This window comes from Medicago sativa, chromosome 3 (assembly GCF_051527215.1).
Source record: "Medicago sativa cultivar Bolivia chromosome 3, Bolivia_mono, whole genome shotgun sequence".
Classification (NCBI taxonomy): Eukaryota; Viridiplantae; Streptophyta; class Magnoliopsida; order Fabales; family Fabaceae; genus Medicago; species Medicago sativa.
Window position 1 is genome coordinate 93,049,262 of NC_140751.1, and position 16,647 is coordinate 93,065,908.

General features: G+C 31.4%; 2 protein-coding genes and 1 long non-coding RNA gene across 3 annotated transcripts; 1 reads left to right on the plus strand and 2 right to left on the minus strand.

Annotated features, from left to right (window-relative positions):
• Positions 1-339: 339 nt before the first annotated feature.
• Positions 340-3,928, minus strand: LOC146942054 (polyadenylate-binding protein RBP47C-like). Its single transcript, XM_085756012.1, has 6 exons — positions 3,460-3,928; positions 2,105-2,573; positions 1,590-1,645; positions 1,384-1,514; positions 1,177-1,273; positions 340-765 (listed from the first exon to the last, which is right to left on the minus strand). Exons 1-6 carry the CDS (start codon positions 3,811-3,813, stop codon positions 610-612), a joined length of 1,263 nt encoding a protein of 420 aa, XP_085612138.1. The 5' UTR covers positions 3,814-3,928; the 3' UTR covers positions 340-609.
• Positions 3,929-6,585: 2,657 nt separating this feature from the next.
• On the plus strand, positions 6,586-10,687 carry LOC146942055 (uncharacterized). The gene is made up of 5 exons (XR_015032564.1): positions 6,586-7,316; positions 9,003-9,071; positions 9,555-9,653; positions 9,745-9,838; positions 10,410-10,687. It is a non-coding gene; the product is annotated as an uncharacterized LOC146942055 (long non-coding RNA).
• A 3,694-nt stretch (positions 10,688-14,381) lies between these two features.
• LOC146942056 (uncharacterized) lies at positions 14,382-16,444 on the minus strand. Its single transcript, XM_085756014.1, has 6 exons — positions 16,314-16,444; positions 15,964-16,202; positions 15,492-15,750; positions 15,119-15,298; positions 14,890-15,045; positions 14,382-14,739 (listed from the first exon to the last, which is right to left on the minus strand). The coding sequence occupies exons 1-6, from the start codon at positions 16,323-16,325 to the stop codon at positions 14,575-14,577; spliced, it is 1,011 nt and encodes a 336-aa protein (XP_085612140.1). The 5' UTR covers positions 16,326-16,444; the 3' UTR covers positions 14,382-14,574.
• Positions 16,445-16,647: the final 203 nt, after the last annotated feature.

Consider the following 16,647-nt stretch of genomic DNA (forward strand, 5'->3'; position numbering starts at 1 on the left):
TCATCAAAGTGAATGAGGCTTCAAGCATAAACAAAGTAGAGGAAGGAGAACAACCTTTGGATTGCATGCAATTAAAATATCATCACAAATTATGGCCGTCACATATGGTTATTGGTTAGACCTTCCATTCAGACCAAATGTGACTTGGATTCTATTCTGGAATTCTGCAATTGGTAGGTTATTATATATAAATTCTATTGTAACTCCTCGATAAAATCGGTGGTTCTCAATGACCTTGGATGGGGTGTGCCTCCACAAATCTAAATTTTTTAGATTCAAATCAAAATTAAAATTAAAATATCGGCATATAAGAAATGTGAAGAGACAAGGAAAGCTCAATGGCAGGCAATAGCTAGTGCAGGCATACTTAAAGGTAATTATTCCAATCAACAAGTTTCAGTTCCTCATTACTCCTACGAGTCTAAACAAATGATTAATTGAATTCCTACCGTGCTACCTTAGGTTATCAAAATTCAACTCCACTCCACAATTAGGAGGGATTCTTCAGAATACAACCAACAGATCGAATAAGTTACAAGGGAGAAAAGTTAATTTTTCTCATTCAAACATGATGCTGTTGTGAGTATTACTTCTGCAGTGCACTTTCATTTAGCTTACTTGCTGTTGGTGTCCTCCATACATGGGGTAAGCAGCAGCATACATGCTCTGGTCATAAGGATGCGGCATAGCATATCCATAACCATCATAAGCAGGTCCCCCATAATATGCTGGCCCGTTCCAGGGACTGCCGAATTCAGATCTAAACTGCTAGGCAAAGAGATGTGTCAATTGACATAGAACAATTGCAAAATGCAATCAATGATAGACAGAATGAGACAATCTGGTATTCAATGAGCTATACTCATCAATAGTTATTCTTAGATTCTTCATTTGAATGTGAAAATTCATTAATGAACAAAATAATCATGAACAAAATTTGATTGATTCGAATTAAGCAAAAAAAATCATATAATGACTGCATTAAACTACACTTCATTAAATTTAGCAGCTGAGAACAAATAGACCTTTTGTTTCTCCTAAAACCTACATGAAGTTCATGGTATTACTAGGTGAGTTATTGGTCATTAAATTACACTTGTCCCTATAGATCAATAGAGACCTTGTAGGATGGCCACACAAATGTATGGGCCTAAGTATGAGGTAGAGAACAATTACCTGCTTATTTGCCGGATTGCGGCCCCAAGAAAGACGAACTGTTTGCTTGCCAACTGTTGTACCATTTAGCTTCTGCAATGCTTCTTCAGCATTATTTCTGCAGATAGGTTGTTTAGAATGATTAATTAGTGAACACATTGCGAGTGTAGTAAAAACCTTGTTATCTCATAATAAATGCATAGAGTAAAAATTGGATATAAATTTTACCTGTTTGCAAATTGTACAAAACCACATCCTTTTCCAACAGGTATCTTAACAGAGACTATCTCACCATACTGGGAGAATGGTTGTCTAAGATCTTCAGCGGTAGCACTAGGGTCAAGGCCTCCAACAAATATCTATAATGCATCCTTACAAAATTAGTAACAGATTAACTTCTCTAAAAAAAATTAATAAAAAGCTGAAAAACTAACAGTTGTATTTGTAGAATCAGCATCAGATTGGCTGGGTGTGCCGTTTGATTGGCCTCCTGTATAAAGAAACAAACTAAATCAATACCCAACTACTAGAGATGTTCCAGACTTTCCATGCAGTTTTCCGGTGAAAAGCATATGCAAATGTTAAAATGGAGAGACATTAAAAAAAATAACTACACGAGATTGAAAACTGAAACGAGGAGAAATAAACAAGTGAATGGATTCAGGAAATTCTATGAATTTACTACTTGTCTGCTAATTAGAAACAAATAACATTTTATTAACAAAATTGATATCGCCAATTATACCATAAAACAAAGCATACATTTATATGAGCAATAAAAATGCAATTCCATAAGTTTCTCGACAAAAATACAAAGCAGAACAAATACAATTTGAGCATAAAAAAATATCTAAAATTGTTTGTCTCCGAATTGAATGTATACCACATTTCTTTTCTACTACATGAAGAGTGAAATTTCAGATATGAGGCGCTATATAAGTTGCCATACCTTGTTGATAGCCAGAGGATTTCCTAGGAGTTGCAGCACCAATTCGCATTGCCCTGCTAGAACAGAAAACACCATTCATTTCATTCAAAGCTTTAGACCTTTCACCATCATCTCCAAACCTGACGAAACCATAACCCTTTGAACGTCCGGTATTGGCATCAAAAACAACTTTAGCAGCTTTAACTGAAGGGTATTTATCAGAAAAAGTTTCAAGTAACATGGTATCTGTAACATCTGCAGCTAAATCTCCTACAAAAATAGAAAGATCAGGGACATTATCTGAGCGTTTGTGATCTCCTGTGCTAAATGTCGCCCAGTTAAGGCGAAAAGGTTGCTCTGTGTTAGGCATCAACATCCCAGCATAAGTCTGCAAAACTTTCTCAGCTGTCCCATGTGAAGTGAATTCCACAAATCCATACCCCTCTGTTTGACAAGTCTGCTTATTGCGAATAACCTTAATGGAGAAAATCTGCAAAAATGCATGTCAATTAGATGCAAAAGTTTATCCATCTCGAACCAAATGAGAATCTCAACAACCATTTTTACTACCAAAATGAGAAAACTTGATTCTCCTAAATAAATACCACAACATTTATTTGGATTAAATAATAATCTCGATTGAATATCACGGTAATTTTCTATCATAAGCATGTGTTTGGAACAGCGGCATATTTTGAGAAATCACCATAAGAAATCGGTTAATACGTCAACGCAGAAGCTTAATGTCTCGGGAAGCGGAAAAATGGTTTGCAAACCCAGTTTCAAATACATGCTTAAAAAACTCTTTTAAAATGCTTTAAAATCCCATTCCAATACATCCCACTAAGCTTTCAAAATTCATAGTACTATTTTTTCACCAAACAAATGTGGCATAAAAAGATTGCAATAATGTCACTTTTTGGGTTAAATCTAGCCACCTGCAACAACTGAACCTTAAACCCATGTCAGAAGTGCAAACATTTCGATCTTCTCTTTAATCCAAAAAACTATTAATGCACATGGCTTTAATATCTTTTCAATTACTAATCTTTAAACTTGATTTAACAATTGTACTATAACTACATACACAATTAGTAAAAAAAAAAAAGTTCCCTTTTTTCTGAGGGTTAACACAAAACCCAAAAAATTTACTTACTAACAAAAAAACCCAAAAACACGAAACCCAAATGAAGCATAACCGAATCTTAAGTAGAAACGACAAACTGTAATATCCATTTTCCATAAACTTACAATCAAATAACATTGATATCAGAAAACATAAAAGTAACAAAACATAAAAATACGATTTAATGTTCATAAATAAAATCACTAACGAAAAAACAAAAAGAAAGAAAGAAAAAGGGAAAAGGGAAAACCTCGCCGGTGGAAGCGAAACAACGGTGGAGATAATTTTCATCCATCCAATGGTGCAAATCACCGACCCAGAGAGTTTTATTATCAGCAGCACTAGATCCATGATGCACGTGAGGCACGTGGTGAAGATAATGATGATAAGCCATGTAATGGTGTGGTGGCGGCGGATAATGTTGAGGCGGTAACATATGATGCGGCATTACCATTGCCGCCGGTGGATATTGCATCGGAACCCACTGGTGCGGTGGTGGAACTGTAAGTGAATGCGGTGAAGGTGGTGGCAGAGTTTTCTGTTGCGGCCTGTTGTTATTACTCTGCTCCGTTGGTTTCGAATCAGAACCGTTTGTTGATTGCATCTTCACGAAGAAGAGTTTAATCAATAGTTACTTATTGCACCCCCCTCGTTTTGGTTGCGTTAGTGAATGGAAATGAATAGAATTAGAATAGAATCTGTGGATTTGATGAGAGTGTAAGAGAAAGAGGTTGCGGCGAGGGTATAAGAGGATTATTGGTGAACGAGGTTGGGGTATCTACCGTTGGATTAAATGGTGGGATAAGATTTGAGCCGTTGGATGTGTAATAAGGGATATGCATTACACTATTTAAGTACTAGTAGTGTAGTACTACTTGGTTCGTGTATCTTTCTCTGAATCCGCCGCCACCTCTTTCTTTCTTCCTTTCCTTTCATTCACTCACTTCTTTGTGGATTTTCTCTGTGCTCATTTTTTACCTTCTTTGTGTGTCTTGCTACGTAACCACTGTCCACTAACCTAAACCTTTTTTTTACCCTTAACTGATTTTTTTACTGCTCCCTCCGTTTTATAATGAGTGTCGCTTTAGCCAAAAAAATTGTTTCAAAATGAGTGTCGCTTTCAGTTTCCAATGCAATAATAACTTTTTCTTTTCAATTGTACCCTCCAATTAATACTCTGCACACTACTTCCAAAGTATTACTTTTAAAACTAACCAATATTTAATAAGGATAATTTGGTAAAATAACCATTCTCTTTCTCTAAATCATTGCATTTCTTAATATGTGTGTAAACAGCTAAAACGACACTCATTTTGAAACGGAGGGAGTATATAGAGTACTCCTCCCTTAAACTCTCAATATGACATTTCACACAGTTTAATTGTAGTGGATAACTATAATTATTGGTAAAAACAAATAAACTACAGTTACTCCTTAAAAATAAAAATAAACTACAGTTACAAAATTTCCATTATAGACTAAAGGGTTAGGTTAACTTGTGCCCTTAGGACACATGTTAAGAAATTTAAAATGGAAACACTCTCTTAATTTTTGTGCATTCAATTAATTAAAGATAAAAAAATTAAATTCAAATGCATTGATTACAACATAATATTTCTATTTTTGATTCATTAACTTGTGTCTTAAGGGCCCAAATTAGCATTTCCCTAAATTAAATAGTGATTTTGTCAAAAGAAAATGTAAAATAGAGATAATAATATTTTCACTAAATCATAATTATGAAGTATTTGTGTATTTACTCATATAATAGATGTAAAGTTGAAGGTCCTCGTGAGCTTAGCTCAGTTGGTTTGGACAATGCATAATATATGCAAGGTCCGGGGTTCAAACCCCGGCCACCACAAAAAAAAAGATGTAAGGTTGAAGATATATATATAATAAGGCAAATTAGTCCGTCCATCAAAATTAATATTTGGTAGAATCGAACTCGAGAGACCTTGAGACTCCAAGATCTCAATCTAACACCACCAGACCATCCTAAATGTTGCTGACCCACGTGCATCCCAACCCAAATATCAACTTCAAATTCAATCCAACATCATCAGACCAACTCAAATGATGTTGACACATGTGCATCCAAACCCAGATAAAAAATATACCGAAAATAATGTAAAATGACCCAAGTGTACTTGTCAAATTTGTCATCCATATATTTATGTGCAAGGGCAAAAAAAAATATTATGGATGTAATAAACTATGTGTTATGAACTAGGTTGGTTAGAACTCAATTCTAAGAATTAAGGGGTCGTTTGATGGCCAGAATAAGGAGACATGATATGATACATTTATCACAGGGGCGATTTCACCGCCCGGCGACCCCGGGCGGTCCCCCGGGCTCGATCGATAATTTTTGTACATTAGACTCAACCCAAATGCCCATTAACACACTTACAAAAAGAAAAATTTGGGCAAAATCTGAAAATTCTCACACGCAAATAGGCTCGGAAAAGACATTTACCTCCTAATTTTATTTAGCACACTATTGACGGGTTCATCTTTCTTATTTTAACGGGCTAATTGTTCAAATTGACCCTGTAATATACATTATGTCTGAAAAATGACCCTGTAAAATACAAAACATATATTCTAACATTGTAACTTGAATTTCTTCTTATTTTTTACCACCCTATAATATACACGTAGTCTAAAAATGTGACCTACATGTTGAATTTTTTCATACATGTTTAGCACGTTAAAATATAGCTTCACACAAAAAAAAAAAATTCTTCGACCAGGGATAAATTAATTATGAATTTTGATTCCCAAGTAATTATGAATATCTTAAACAATTTATAATTAATTTGTTTCTGGATTAAAAACTACAAAATTTCATTGTGAAGATTCTTATCATGTTCTAGTCATGCCTACAAAATTAGGGAACTAAATTTGACTTGTGAGTATACGCTTACGCGGAACAAAATTTCAATTTTGCACGTTTTGGTTGAAAAATCAAAATAAATTTAAACGACTTCGAAATGGTATGAAACTTTACAGATCCTTTTTATGTATTTTTATAGATGTCTTTGCAAATAATGAGCTCAAAATTTGATTTATAGTTCGAGATTTCCGTTGTTCTGCAAATAATTAATTTGTCGTTTGTCGAAAATTTATAATTTTTTTTTGTGTAAAGCCATATTTTAACGTTCTTAACTCGCCTCTAAAAAATCATGAAAAAATTCAATCTCTTGGTTGCTTTTTTGGACTTCGCATATATTACAGGGTTTTAAATAATAAAAATCTTGAATTACTTCATAATACATGTTATTTAATTACAGAGTCAATTTTTCAGACTTCACGTATATTATATGGTCAATTTCAATTAATAACCATATTTTAAATTGTACTTTTGTTTAATCTATGATAATGATAATTTTCAAATCGATACTCAAAGTTGTGTTTTTTTTCTAACCCAATTTTCTTTTCTTGATTTTTATTTATTTTTTAATTTGGATCTAATTTAGTTATTCTTTTAGTATAAATCAGAGATTTTAAGGATGGTTGAGTATAATTTTGGTTGAGGGTAGTGTTAGTTAGGTGTGTTGGGGAGATTCACTGGTTGGGATCCTTCAGCTTTGGGGCTGGCGTTTTCCTGTTTTCACAAAGCTTCTGTTGGTTTTCTTGTTATTTTGTTGTCGGCTGCTGCAGTTTTACCCTATAGAGGGAGGGGCTGTTGTTTTCCTTTCATGCTTTGATTTTTAGTGAGGTGTTTGTTTATCTTTTGGCCGGCCACTTGGCTTTTTGCTGGTGTTTGTATTTCGTTCTTCTGCCTTCTCGTCTTGAGTGGGTAGTGGTGTTTTTGAATAAAATTTTGATAGTTCAGAAAGAAAAAGAAAAAAAGAATGGTGTTTAAGATTTATTTCAATTTTCCTTTAGGATGATATCTAAGGATAGTGGAACATTATGGTTGTGACATTTTTTTTTTCACTTTTTATTACGTTTGGTCTTTAGAAAAAGAGGTTACGTTTTTTAGAGTTATTTAATTTGAGATTTGACTATATGTTTGTTGCAACAACTAGAAGCATGTGTCTGGCTTTATTGAAAGCGCAGAAGAGCTGAAAGGAAAGGGTGGTATCATTTGCATTAGTGGTAAGGTTTATAGTCATTTAGTTCTTAATTTTGACAATTTTCATGTTCAGTTCAAGATTCATGAGTTCTTCAAAATTGGGGCTTCTTTCTAGACATAAAACTATAGGCTTACTTGATTTGTATTGTAAATATTGATTGTTGATTTGTTTCTAACATGAGGTAGAAAACCAAAAGATTCTTTGCAATGTATGTAATTGTTTAATTTGCACTTTGGATTGAACGCATCTTAGATTTTCTTTTTTATCTCTTCCTAGTAGTAGGCTATCGGTGTTCAAAACCGAACCAACCTAATAGAAAACCGTAAAAAACTGTGTTTGGTTCTGATGTGTTATGGCCATTTTTTAACTCAACCATGCAGTACATTTCGGTTTGTAAGGTGAAGGATGTCTTAAATACACTTTTTTCGTGCTATATATCTCATATGTCAACACTAATTTTACTCAAATTGTTACCCTAGCCCGTGATCTTTACAAATAATGGAACTTTTCTTCCCTGGGAATAAAGGACTCGTACAATTGGATGTAGGTGAAGATGATGCTGATAACATTGACTGGCGTCAATAATTTAGAGACATAATAATCCATTTTACCATTTTTGTGCTTAAGATATATTTTTTATGATACAATTTCTTGGTTTGCATGTGGAAGTGACATTGATGCCCAATAAGGGAATAGGAAAAGCTTTCTTTGTTTTTATTTCTATGTTTAAATTATTTTCTTCCGTGTGCTAGGACGTAAATTTAAAATGAAATGGTAACAAATTGTTATATTATTTGTGATATTAATTTTACACTACGCATATCAATTATATATTATTGTTGATTTATTTAGTTGATTATTTTTTCTCATGATGAATTGTCAACTAGTAGTTTCACTTTTAATTGTTCTAAAGAATATATATGTTCCCCCAAAGTTCAAAATCATTCTACTATAATTTGTATCTAGTTAGAATTTTGAACAATAATAATATAATATTCCAAATTATATGAATCTTTCACATCTGAATTGTCGTCTGCATGTGTACATGATAACTACTCAATCACCCCTTCTGAATATTGGAATACTTTGTTTAATACGGTTTAACCTATGAAGCACAGACACTCTTCCGATTCAACGTGTCTCGGTGTCTGACACGTGTCGTGTCCGACACCGACACATATAATTACACTGAATTAAGTGATTTTCTCAAATTATTAGCTGTGTCAGTGTCTGTAGTTGTATCCGTGCTTCATAGGGTTTAACAATGTGCTTTGATTTCGAACTATGACCAACTCTCAACTGGCCTATTCATTTTTACTCTCAACTGCTTTGATATTAGCAGGGGTACATTGTAGGAGAACAATACTTTTATTTTAATTTGTGTTATATTCTTATCATTTTTATGATTCTTTGGACCTCAATTACTTGGCTCAAGGCCACATTTTACTCTTAATGACACTCTAAAGCCTTATTTATGTTTAATGACACTGTAAAGACGATGTACATAATGGCATACGTCTAATATTTATTTTATGGTTTTAGTTGACCAAAATAAAGGAAGATCAATTTTGGAGTTATTTAGACACATTTTGAAAATTTTGTAATTTAGTCACATTTGGTATTTTCATATCCATCCCTTAATTAATTTAAGTTGTAATTTATTCATTTTTATTTTTGAACTTCTCTGCTTTTCAATTTTGTTGAAAAGAACGAGGAAATTCTTCAGATTTAGGGAGTTGTTGGTTTGGAAGCTAACTACGGAATTCATTGTATAAAAGTAAGTATTTCTCTACGTATCCACTATATTATGTCATTTGCACAATACCTTTGTTAATTTGTACTGAAAATGCTAAATCTGTCTTACATTTTGACATATTTTATATGTCCTATCGTCTATGGGTCAAACAATAATAACTAATGAATTTCATAAGATGAATAATTAACTCCGTATGATCACTAGGTATTATTTATCTCAACTAGATATCAATGAGTCAGCTGAATCCAATAGTAATATGGAGCAGTCGCTAGCTACAATCTTTGCATATAAGAGACATAACATCTTGGTTTGATTACTATGTATATGCCATTATAGGACTTAGACCGTAAAATTGGGCAGATCATTCGTATATAGAACCCATTTTGGTTGTTAGAACGAATTAGTTAACTTCTTATACAATTAAAGTTGCTCAAATTAAAGTTGTTTTTATGCAATTATGTAGACTAAAGGTAATCGATGTAATTTTTTTTTTTTTTTTTGCAGTGCCCCCGTCAAATCAGTGTTATTGATTGTGAATATTTTGTAAAGCGACGATATATGAAAGAGGTCAACATGGAAAATGAAAATATGATCCCTTTAAATGTACGTAATTTTAATTATTATTAATTTGTAATCATATTAATATAATTTAATCCTAACTCAATTTTATTTATTTATTTATTTATATTTGAAGTACTTTCCTAATCACAAATGCCGCACCTACTCTAATGATAAGTTAATCGTGGTCAAGGAGGATTGGGCTACCTATATGGTGGATGATGTTTTCGGTGAGTTTTGGTTGTCTTTTTCTTTTATTCTTTTTTATTTTCTCCAATATGGTGTACCCTTTTTTATGATAAATCAAAATTTGGTAAACATAAAAAACTAATTTGTCATTTGTAATGATACACGACTCAAGAAAATAGAGGCATGTGTAATAATTTCGTATAAAAGATTAGACTTAAATGTTTGATATTGAAAGTTGATGATTCTATTGTTTATGTTATTAATAGTTGTTACCTTGAGATGTTGAGTTGGTATTAGTTAACATTTTGCTTAGAAACCATCGAGAAGAGAAAAGAGTAGGGTTGTTCGAAGTAACTGTTTAGTCAACCTTTTCAGTTTGACCGAACTATTGACTATTCAGTTCGTTCGAGTGGTGTGTGTGTGTGTGTGTGTGTGTGTGTGTGTATCTTGAACTGAAACAGGAAACCAAGAAGCTATTATTCTTCCTAACTAGACGATTGTATTTGTGATTCATATTGAATTAGAAGGTTGAAAGTTTTAGTATTGATTTGCGGCAATGAGAGATAGACAATTTGGATTTTTTTTTTTTGGTTCAACTGTTGTTGCGTGCAGGTTTAGAAAGTGCAGCTGGTTGGATGTAGCTTACTAGTTGCTGCTGTATTTTTGTCCATATTTTTTGATTTAGGTAGTATTTCTTTAGCTCAGAGATTATGAGTAGACTATTTGTTTGAAATTTTGTTTTTAGCATTGTTGGCTTGTATCTACAAATTTGACAATGTAATGCCCTCTTTATTATGACATTTGTAGACAAAGAGATTTTGGATTAATACAAATTGATTGATCATATTACATTTGAAATGAGTAATTGAAATGTTATTTGGTATTGGAAATTGAATGTAGTTTTTTTACCATTCTTTTGATACTCTCAAATTGAAAAGAATATGCGTCTCAAAATGATTTTGTAGGTAGCATTAAAAAAAAGTGGCCTTTTATAGCCCTTTATATCGAAAAAGCTATTAAAAACACAACTTATGATAGCACTTTTAAAGGAAATGCTATTAAACACTTGACTGAATTTGTTAAAACCACCTCTTTGGAAGCGCTAAATGTACTCTACGATAGCACTTTCAAGAAAAGCTATTAAAAACTAGGCTTTTGATAGCACTTTAAAAGTGCTATTAAAGAGTGTACACTTACAATAGCGGTGGATTTAATAACACTTTTAAGTGCTATGAAAGCCAAAAAAAAGTGCTATTAAACAACTATTTTGGCGTATATGCACCAAAGAGATAAGATAATATAAACCATTTTCCTATCCTATCATAACTTGCCTTTATAATGTTTATCCTGGGTATAGGCTGAGTTAGAAACTATTCTGACATGATTATAAATTCATTCCTTATTTATTACCATGATATTATAACATTTTTAAAATGTTGTCATTCCTTACTTATTTATAATTAATTGCATGCCATTTTTAAAATAATTAATTAATTATGAGAGTGATTTTCTCATTTAATATAATAAAATAATGATATCTTATTTGTTATCATGTGCGTATCAAACACATGATAAGATTAATGTTTATCATGTTCATATCATATCATGTCTCTATACAAATATATATATATATATATATAATCATATATTGTCTCTAGCTTTGACCATAATAAGGCACATGTTTCATGTATGCACCACCAACTATGGTAGAGAAAAAATTAAGATTAAAATGATAATTAAAGGATACAATTAAAATATATAATTAATATTGCATTGAAAATTAAAATGATAATTCATATTAATATAAACATATTTTTTTTAAATGAGTCACTCATTGTAGAATGAGAGTAGTGTGATTTATAACTAAAAACAAATACATATTCTTTGCATGTTTTAAGAAGAAAAAAAATGGGTCACTCATCGTAGAATGAGAGTAGTGTGATTTATAACTAAAAATATATACGTATTTTTTGCATGTTTTTTCTACAATAAACTTTCACGTGGATTTTCTTTGACACAATGGATAATTTTACCATTTTCTATTATTTTTTCATTAAAAGGAATGAAAAAAAACAAATTTCTCATCCGACATCAAAGAAATAGTCGAAAGAGTTTGGCATTGACTCTAAGAAATGAAACATCAAATCCAACTCAAAGTTAAAACCATATTGAGCTAGTCCGCACAACTATCACACTCCTTCAAGGAATGGTGAAAAGTTAAAATCCCCTTTTGAGGGTTATTGCAACAGCAGCACACAAATGTGTTTGTTGCATTCCATCATCAATTAAATTCAAAACAAATTTACAATCTTATTTCCACATGGCGGACTAAAACCATTACTCCAAAACACCTCAAAACCATACTAAATATATACAGCAATTTGGCATTCATATTAGCAATGATGCCGCAGCTATACCATAAAAGATGTATAACTAATTATCTGGGGAGCGACAACATGAGCCTCCATATAACTAGAGCTTGGATTTCTATGATTTATATCATATATTTTTATTTGATAAAGTCTTAAATACATAATATGTAATATGATGGTACAATGTTATCTAATTTGTTGTGAGTGAGCATCAAAGCTATATTATTGCTTTAGAATCTATACGTTTAAATCATAGTTTATGATAATTATCTAACTAGTGTCTATTTTATCCTAACTATTAAATATCCATAGTGTCTTTATTGATACCCATAACATTTCACCATTAGGTAGTTAAAAATTCCCCACCTTGAAGAGACAATTCTATTTAAATCTTTAAGAAACTTCAAAGCTTGACCTTAGCATAGAGAGAAACATCAATTTTTAAGCATTTTTTAAAAAATAAAACTGAAAAAAGTATTTTTAAAAAACTTGTAAAATCAAATTCAATGGAATAAGTTGTAATTTATAGGGATAACTCTTGGGTGACATAGAATTGACGACATTGATCAATCACAATGTCACGCTTTTTGTGAAGGAGAGAGAAAAAAGCCACTTGTAAAATTTTGGATACTACACTAATTTTATACTAATACATATTTAAATTAAAATAGCAAACGGTTAAAAATATTGAAAACTTCTCTTATTAGATTTCAGATTAATTTTTCAAAACTAAACATAAATTCTAAGTAGTATAAATCTATTATTTGTTGGTTTTAAATTTTTAATAATAAAATTATTAGTTTCATTTAATCTTTATTTTTACTATGGGGGCGTTTGTTTTGGGGAAACACAAATTATTTTCAGGAATAACATACTCGGGAATGAAAATATGAAAATTTGATTCCTAAGTATTTGTTAAAAAAAAGTGTTTGGCAAATAACTTGACATTCCTGAGAAAATTGGAAGTTACAATTTTTTTTTTAAATCTATGCAGAATATCATGGGAATGCACATTCTCATCTCTTTACGTTGGAATAAATTCATCGAAATATTGGAAGTTATGGGAAGTTACTTCATTCCCAGGAACCTTTATACCCAGGTATATCTTTTTCTCAACCTCATAACAAACATGAGCATAGTCATTCGCTAGCCATGTATTCCCGAGAATGTCATTCTAAACCTTGAAACAAACACCCTTATGTTAAATGTTTCAAACAACCTCCTTCATTTTTTTTTCACCAATGCTATATATAGCGTAAAAATTAAAGCGAAAAATTCATGATAAAGGTAGCAACATGACATCAAGCACCCACTACACCATACATGTGCGGTTGGTATTAAATAAACAATTACCGTTAAGCATGCCATACACGCTCGTGAGCTTTTCGGAATAAAATTTGTCGCAATAAAAGCATTTCCCTTTTTTTTTTATGAAACATAATACTTCATTGTTATTCTATAGTAATAAAATTTTAGACTACTATATACATATTATATTTTGCACTAAACTTATTTACAATTTTATTAATAAATTTTTTTACAACTAATTCATAAAAACAAGTTTTTTTACATTTATAATTTGGATCATCTAAAAATCGATTCAATCCAACTGCATTTAAGTGAATCTACATTTAGTTGTATGACTCTGATTTTTAATGTAAGCATTTAACTAAACCATATATAATTATTGTTTGGATCAGTTTTTTTTTCTTCTCATAACCGATTCAACCTGCACTGTGAACTTACTCTTCAGTTTTTTTTTTTTTTTTCATAAATAATTTTCATATGAGATGATGATATTTGAGGCATTGTCAGGAATTAAATGTGAATATCTCTCTCAGCTGAAATTTGAACTTTAATTCATCAAATTGTGAATGTATCTCCGCCAAAGTATTATTAAATGAGTCATGTTAAGGTCATTTATTGAGAAAGCCAAAAAAAAAAGTGATAAGTTCTATGTAGAAAATAAAATTTTCTAAGGTTTTAAGGTGTTGAATGCAACATTTCTAAGATAAAATTTCTTTTTTAAATTTTTTACCAAAATAGGAGGTCTTGAGTTCAAACGCCACCAATAATATAACAAATTAACTACTAACATTTGTCATTCAAAAGAATCATTTTGTCCGCAAGAAATTGTAATTTGCCAAATAATTTTCCATTTTTCATCTATGATGCGTATGCCATGTGATATGACCTATTACGAAATGCAACATTGACCAAAATATCTATAATTACCGTTCAAAAAAATACCTATAATTAATGATGTTATGCCTAAACATAAAATAAATTTTTCATATGTACAAACCATATTTCAGGAGTTGTTTCAAAAAGCAATATTTACAAGTATTATTGTATTGATGTTGCTTTGATGATCTTATGACAAAGTCTGCTACATTTGATTTTGATTAATCTTTGTAGAGAAAACTCTCATACGACGTCCCTGTCAATGTTTTCTGAACTTCGTCCCAATTTTCAATTTGCATTGACAATGGAGCAGTATGTATCTTGACTTGCCTACTCTCCAGTTCTCTATATGGCACCTTCAAAAATTCTTGAACATCCTTCAATTTCTGTATCATGAAACATTCAGAAACATATATATTATATAGAATGTTCATTGTGGATACATAGCTAGTAAAAAATAACAAAAAGACACACAAAGGTTGTAGAATTATGGTGTGTCAATTTTACTATGAATCTAAGCATGCACAAAGTCTTACCGTGCGGTTGTTAACAAGATCTTCATAGTAAAGAACAATGTGTCGAATGCTTTTAAAATATGATATGGCTTTTGCAATTGTCTCATTTGTTTTCTTTAGCTCTGGTATCAATAACGTGACATTGATTTTTGGCTTGTACTTTGCAAGAATTGTAGCCTGGAGAAGCAGAACAGGATCAGATTTAAAACCAAAAAAGATTATAGAAAGAAAAAGTGAAAAAATCAGTGACCTCCATTGTAGAGTGCACATGAGACTTGTGTGTTCCATTCAATAGCTTGACATCTTTGTCATAAGAGTTGGCTAGTACAGATACCATTCTACGGAGTAAATTTCTTCTGAACAAGAATATTGTAGAAACTCGTTTTTGCTCCAAATATTCAACTATTTCTTTATGATGATCCATCAAACCCTTAATTTATTGAAAAATATGACAATAGTTAGAGAAATTTTATCGTAAAATGATGCAATCCAATTAACCATGCATATGTTTGGTAATAGCACAACTCAATTCAATAAAATTAAATACTTGAAAAATAAATACACCCTTACTGAGAACTTCTACGGTACGCTCGAAGATTGAGGTGTGCCGATACACTACCTACCTGATTAAGCATCCACTTGAAGCCAATAGCAGCAGAGCACTCATTCTTGGAAGCACTAGTGAACCAATCAAGATTATACACTTCATTTATCGTCTTCAAAATTAAAGAAACATTTTCCCTTCTTTTCTCAACTGAAAATATTTCTCCATTTGAGCTTACGTTAATATGACTATTCAAAAATGTTTCAAACCAACCACTCCCAGATCTTTGCATTGACACAATGCAAAAATATCGAACAGGATTGCAACTACACTCCTCTCTGCAAATTCATCAACCTTATTTATTTAAAAAAAAAATCAACTCACATAAACAAATATTTGATAAAATCACTACTAGTGTGTCATTAAATTTGACAAAATTCTATACATTTATTTAGAGAAAAATATTAAATATAAAAATTGCTGCACAAAAATTTGATAAATAACTATAATATGATTATTTGTCAAAAAAAACTATAATGTGATTAGAATACCTGCTATATGTTTTGGGTTCTGGATAATGTAAGTAGGGAATTTCCAATTCTTCGACATTGGAAGGATGAGGGCATGGTTGCGTGAAGACACTAACACCTAAGAACTTTGAATATGTCCTTACACCTTTTAGTTCAAAACAAATTGAGCAAATGTATATTCCACAAACCACCGCAATAGTTAAAACTACCAACCTCAATGTTAATGGAAATTTCTTTGTAGATTTTATATCTACTGAGTCCTGTAATCCATGAAATATTGCCAATGTTAGTCTCAAATTAAAGAATTAAAATATTAGCTGTTACCAACGTGCATGTAATAACAATAACAAAAGAAGATCACCAGAGCTTACCTTGGTTTCCATCTAAAATCTCCATAAAGAAAAATAGACAATAGATCCAAATAATATTGAAGAGCATTTAGTTTCACAAATTCTGTTTCAAATTTCAAAGCTAGAGATATACATGGCGAGAGAAGGGGTCAAATAGTATGGATTTCTGTTTACATTTTTTACATCAAATTAATATTGTGCTTGTGTATAAACATGCCTAAATATATAAGTCCCTAAAACAAAAAAAAGTCTAAATATATAATGTTCCACCGGTAAATGACTAAGTTTATGGACATTGCAAAATTATAAATCATCATTTATTTATAATAATAATAATAATAATAATAATAATAAT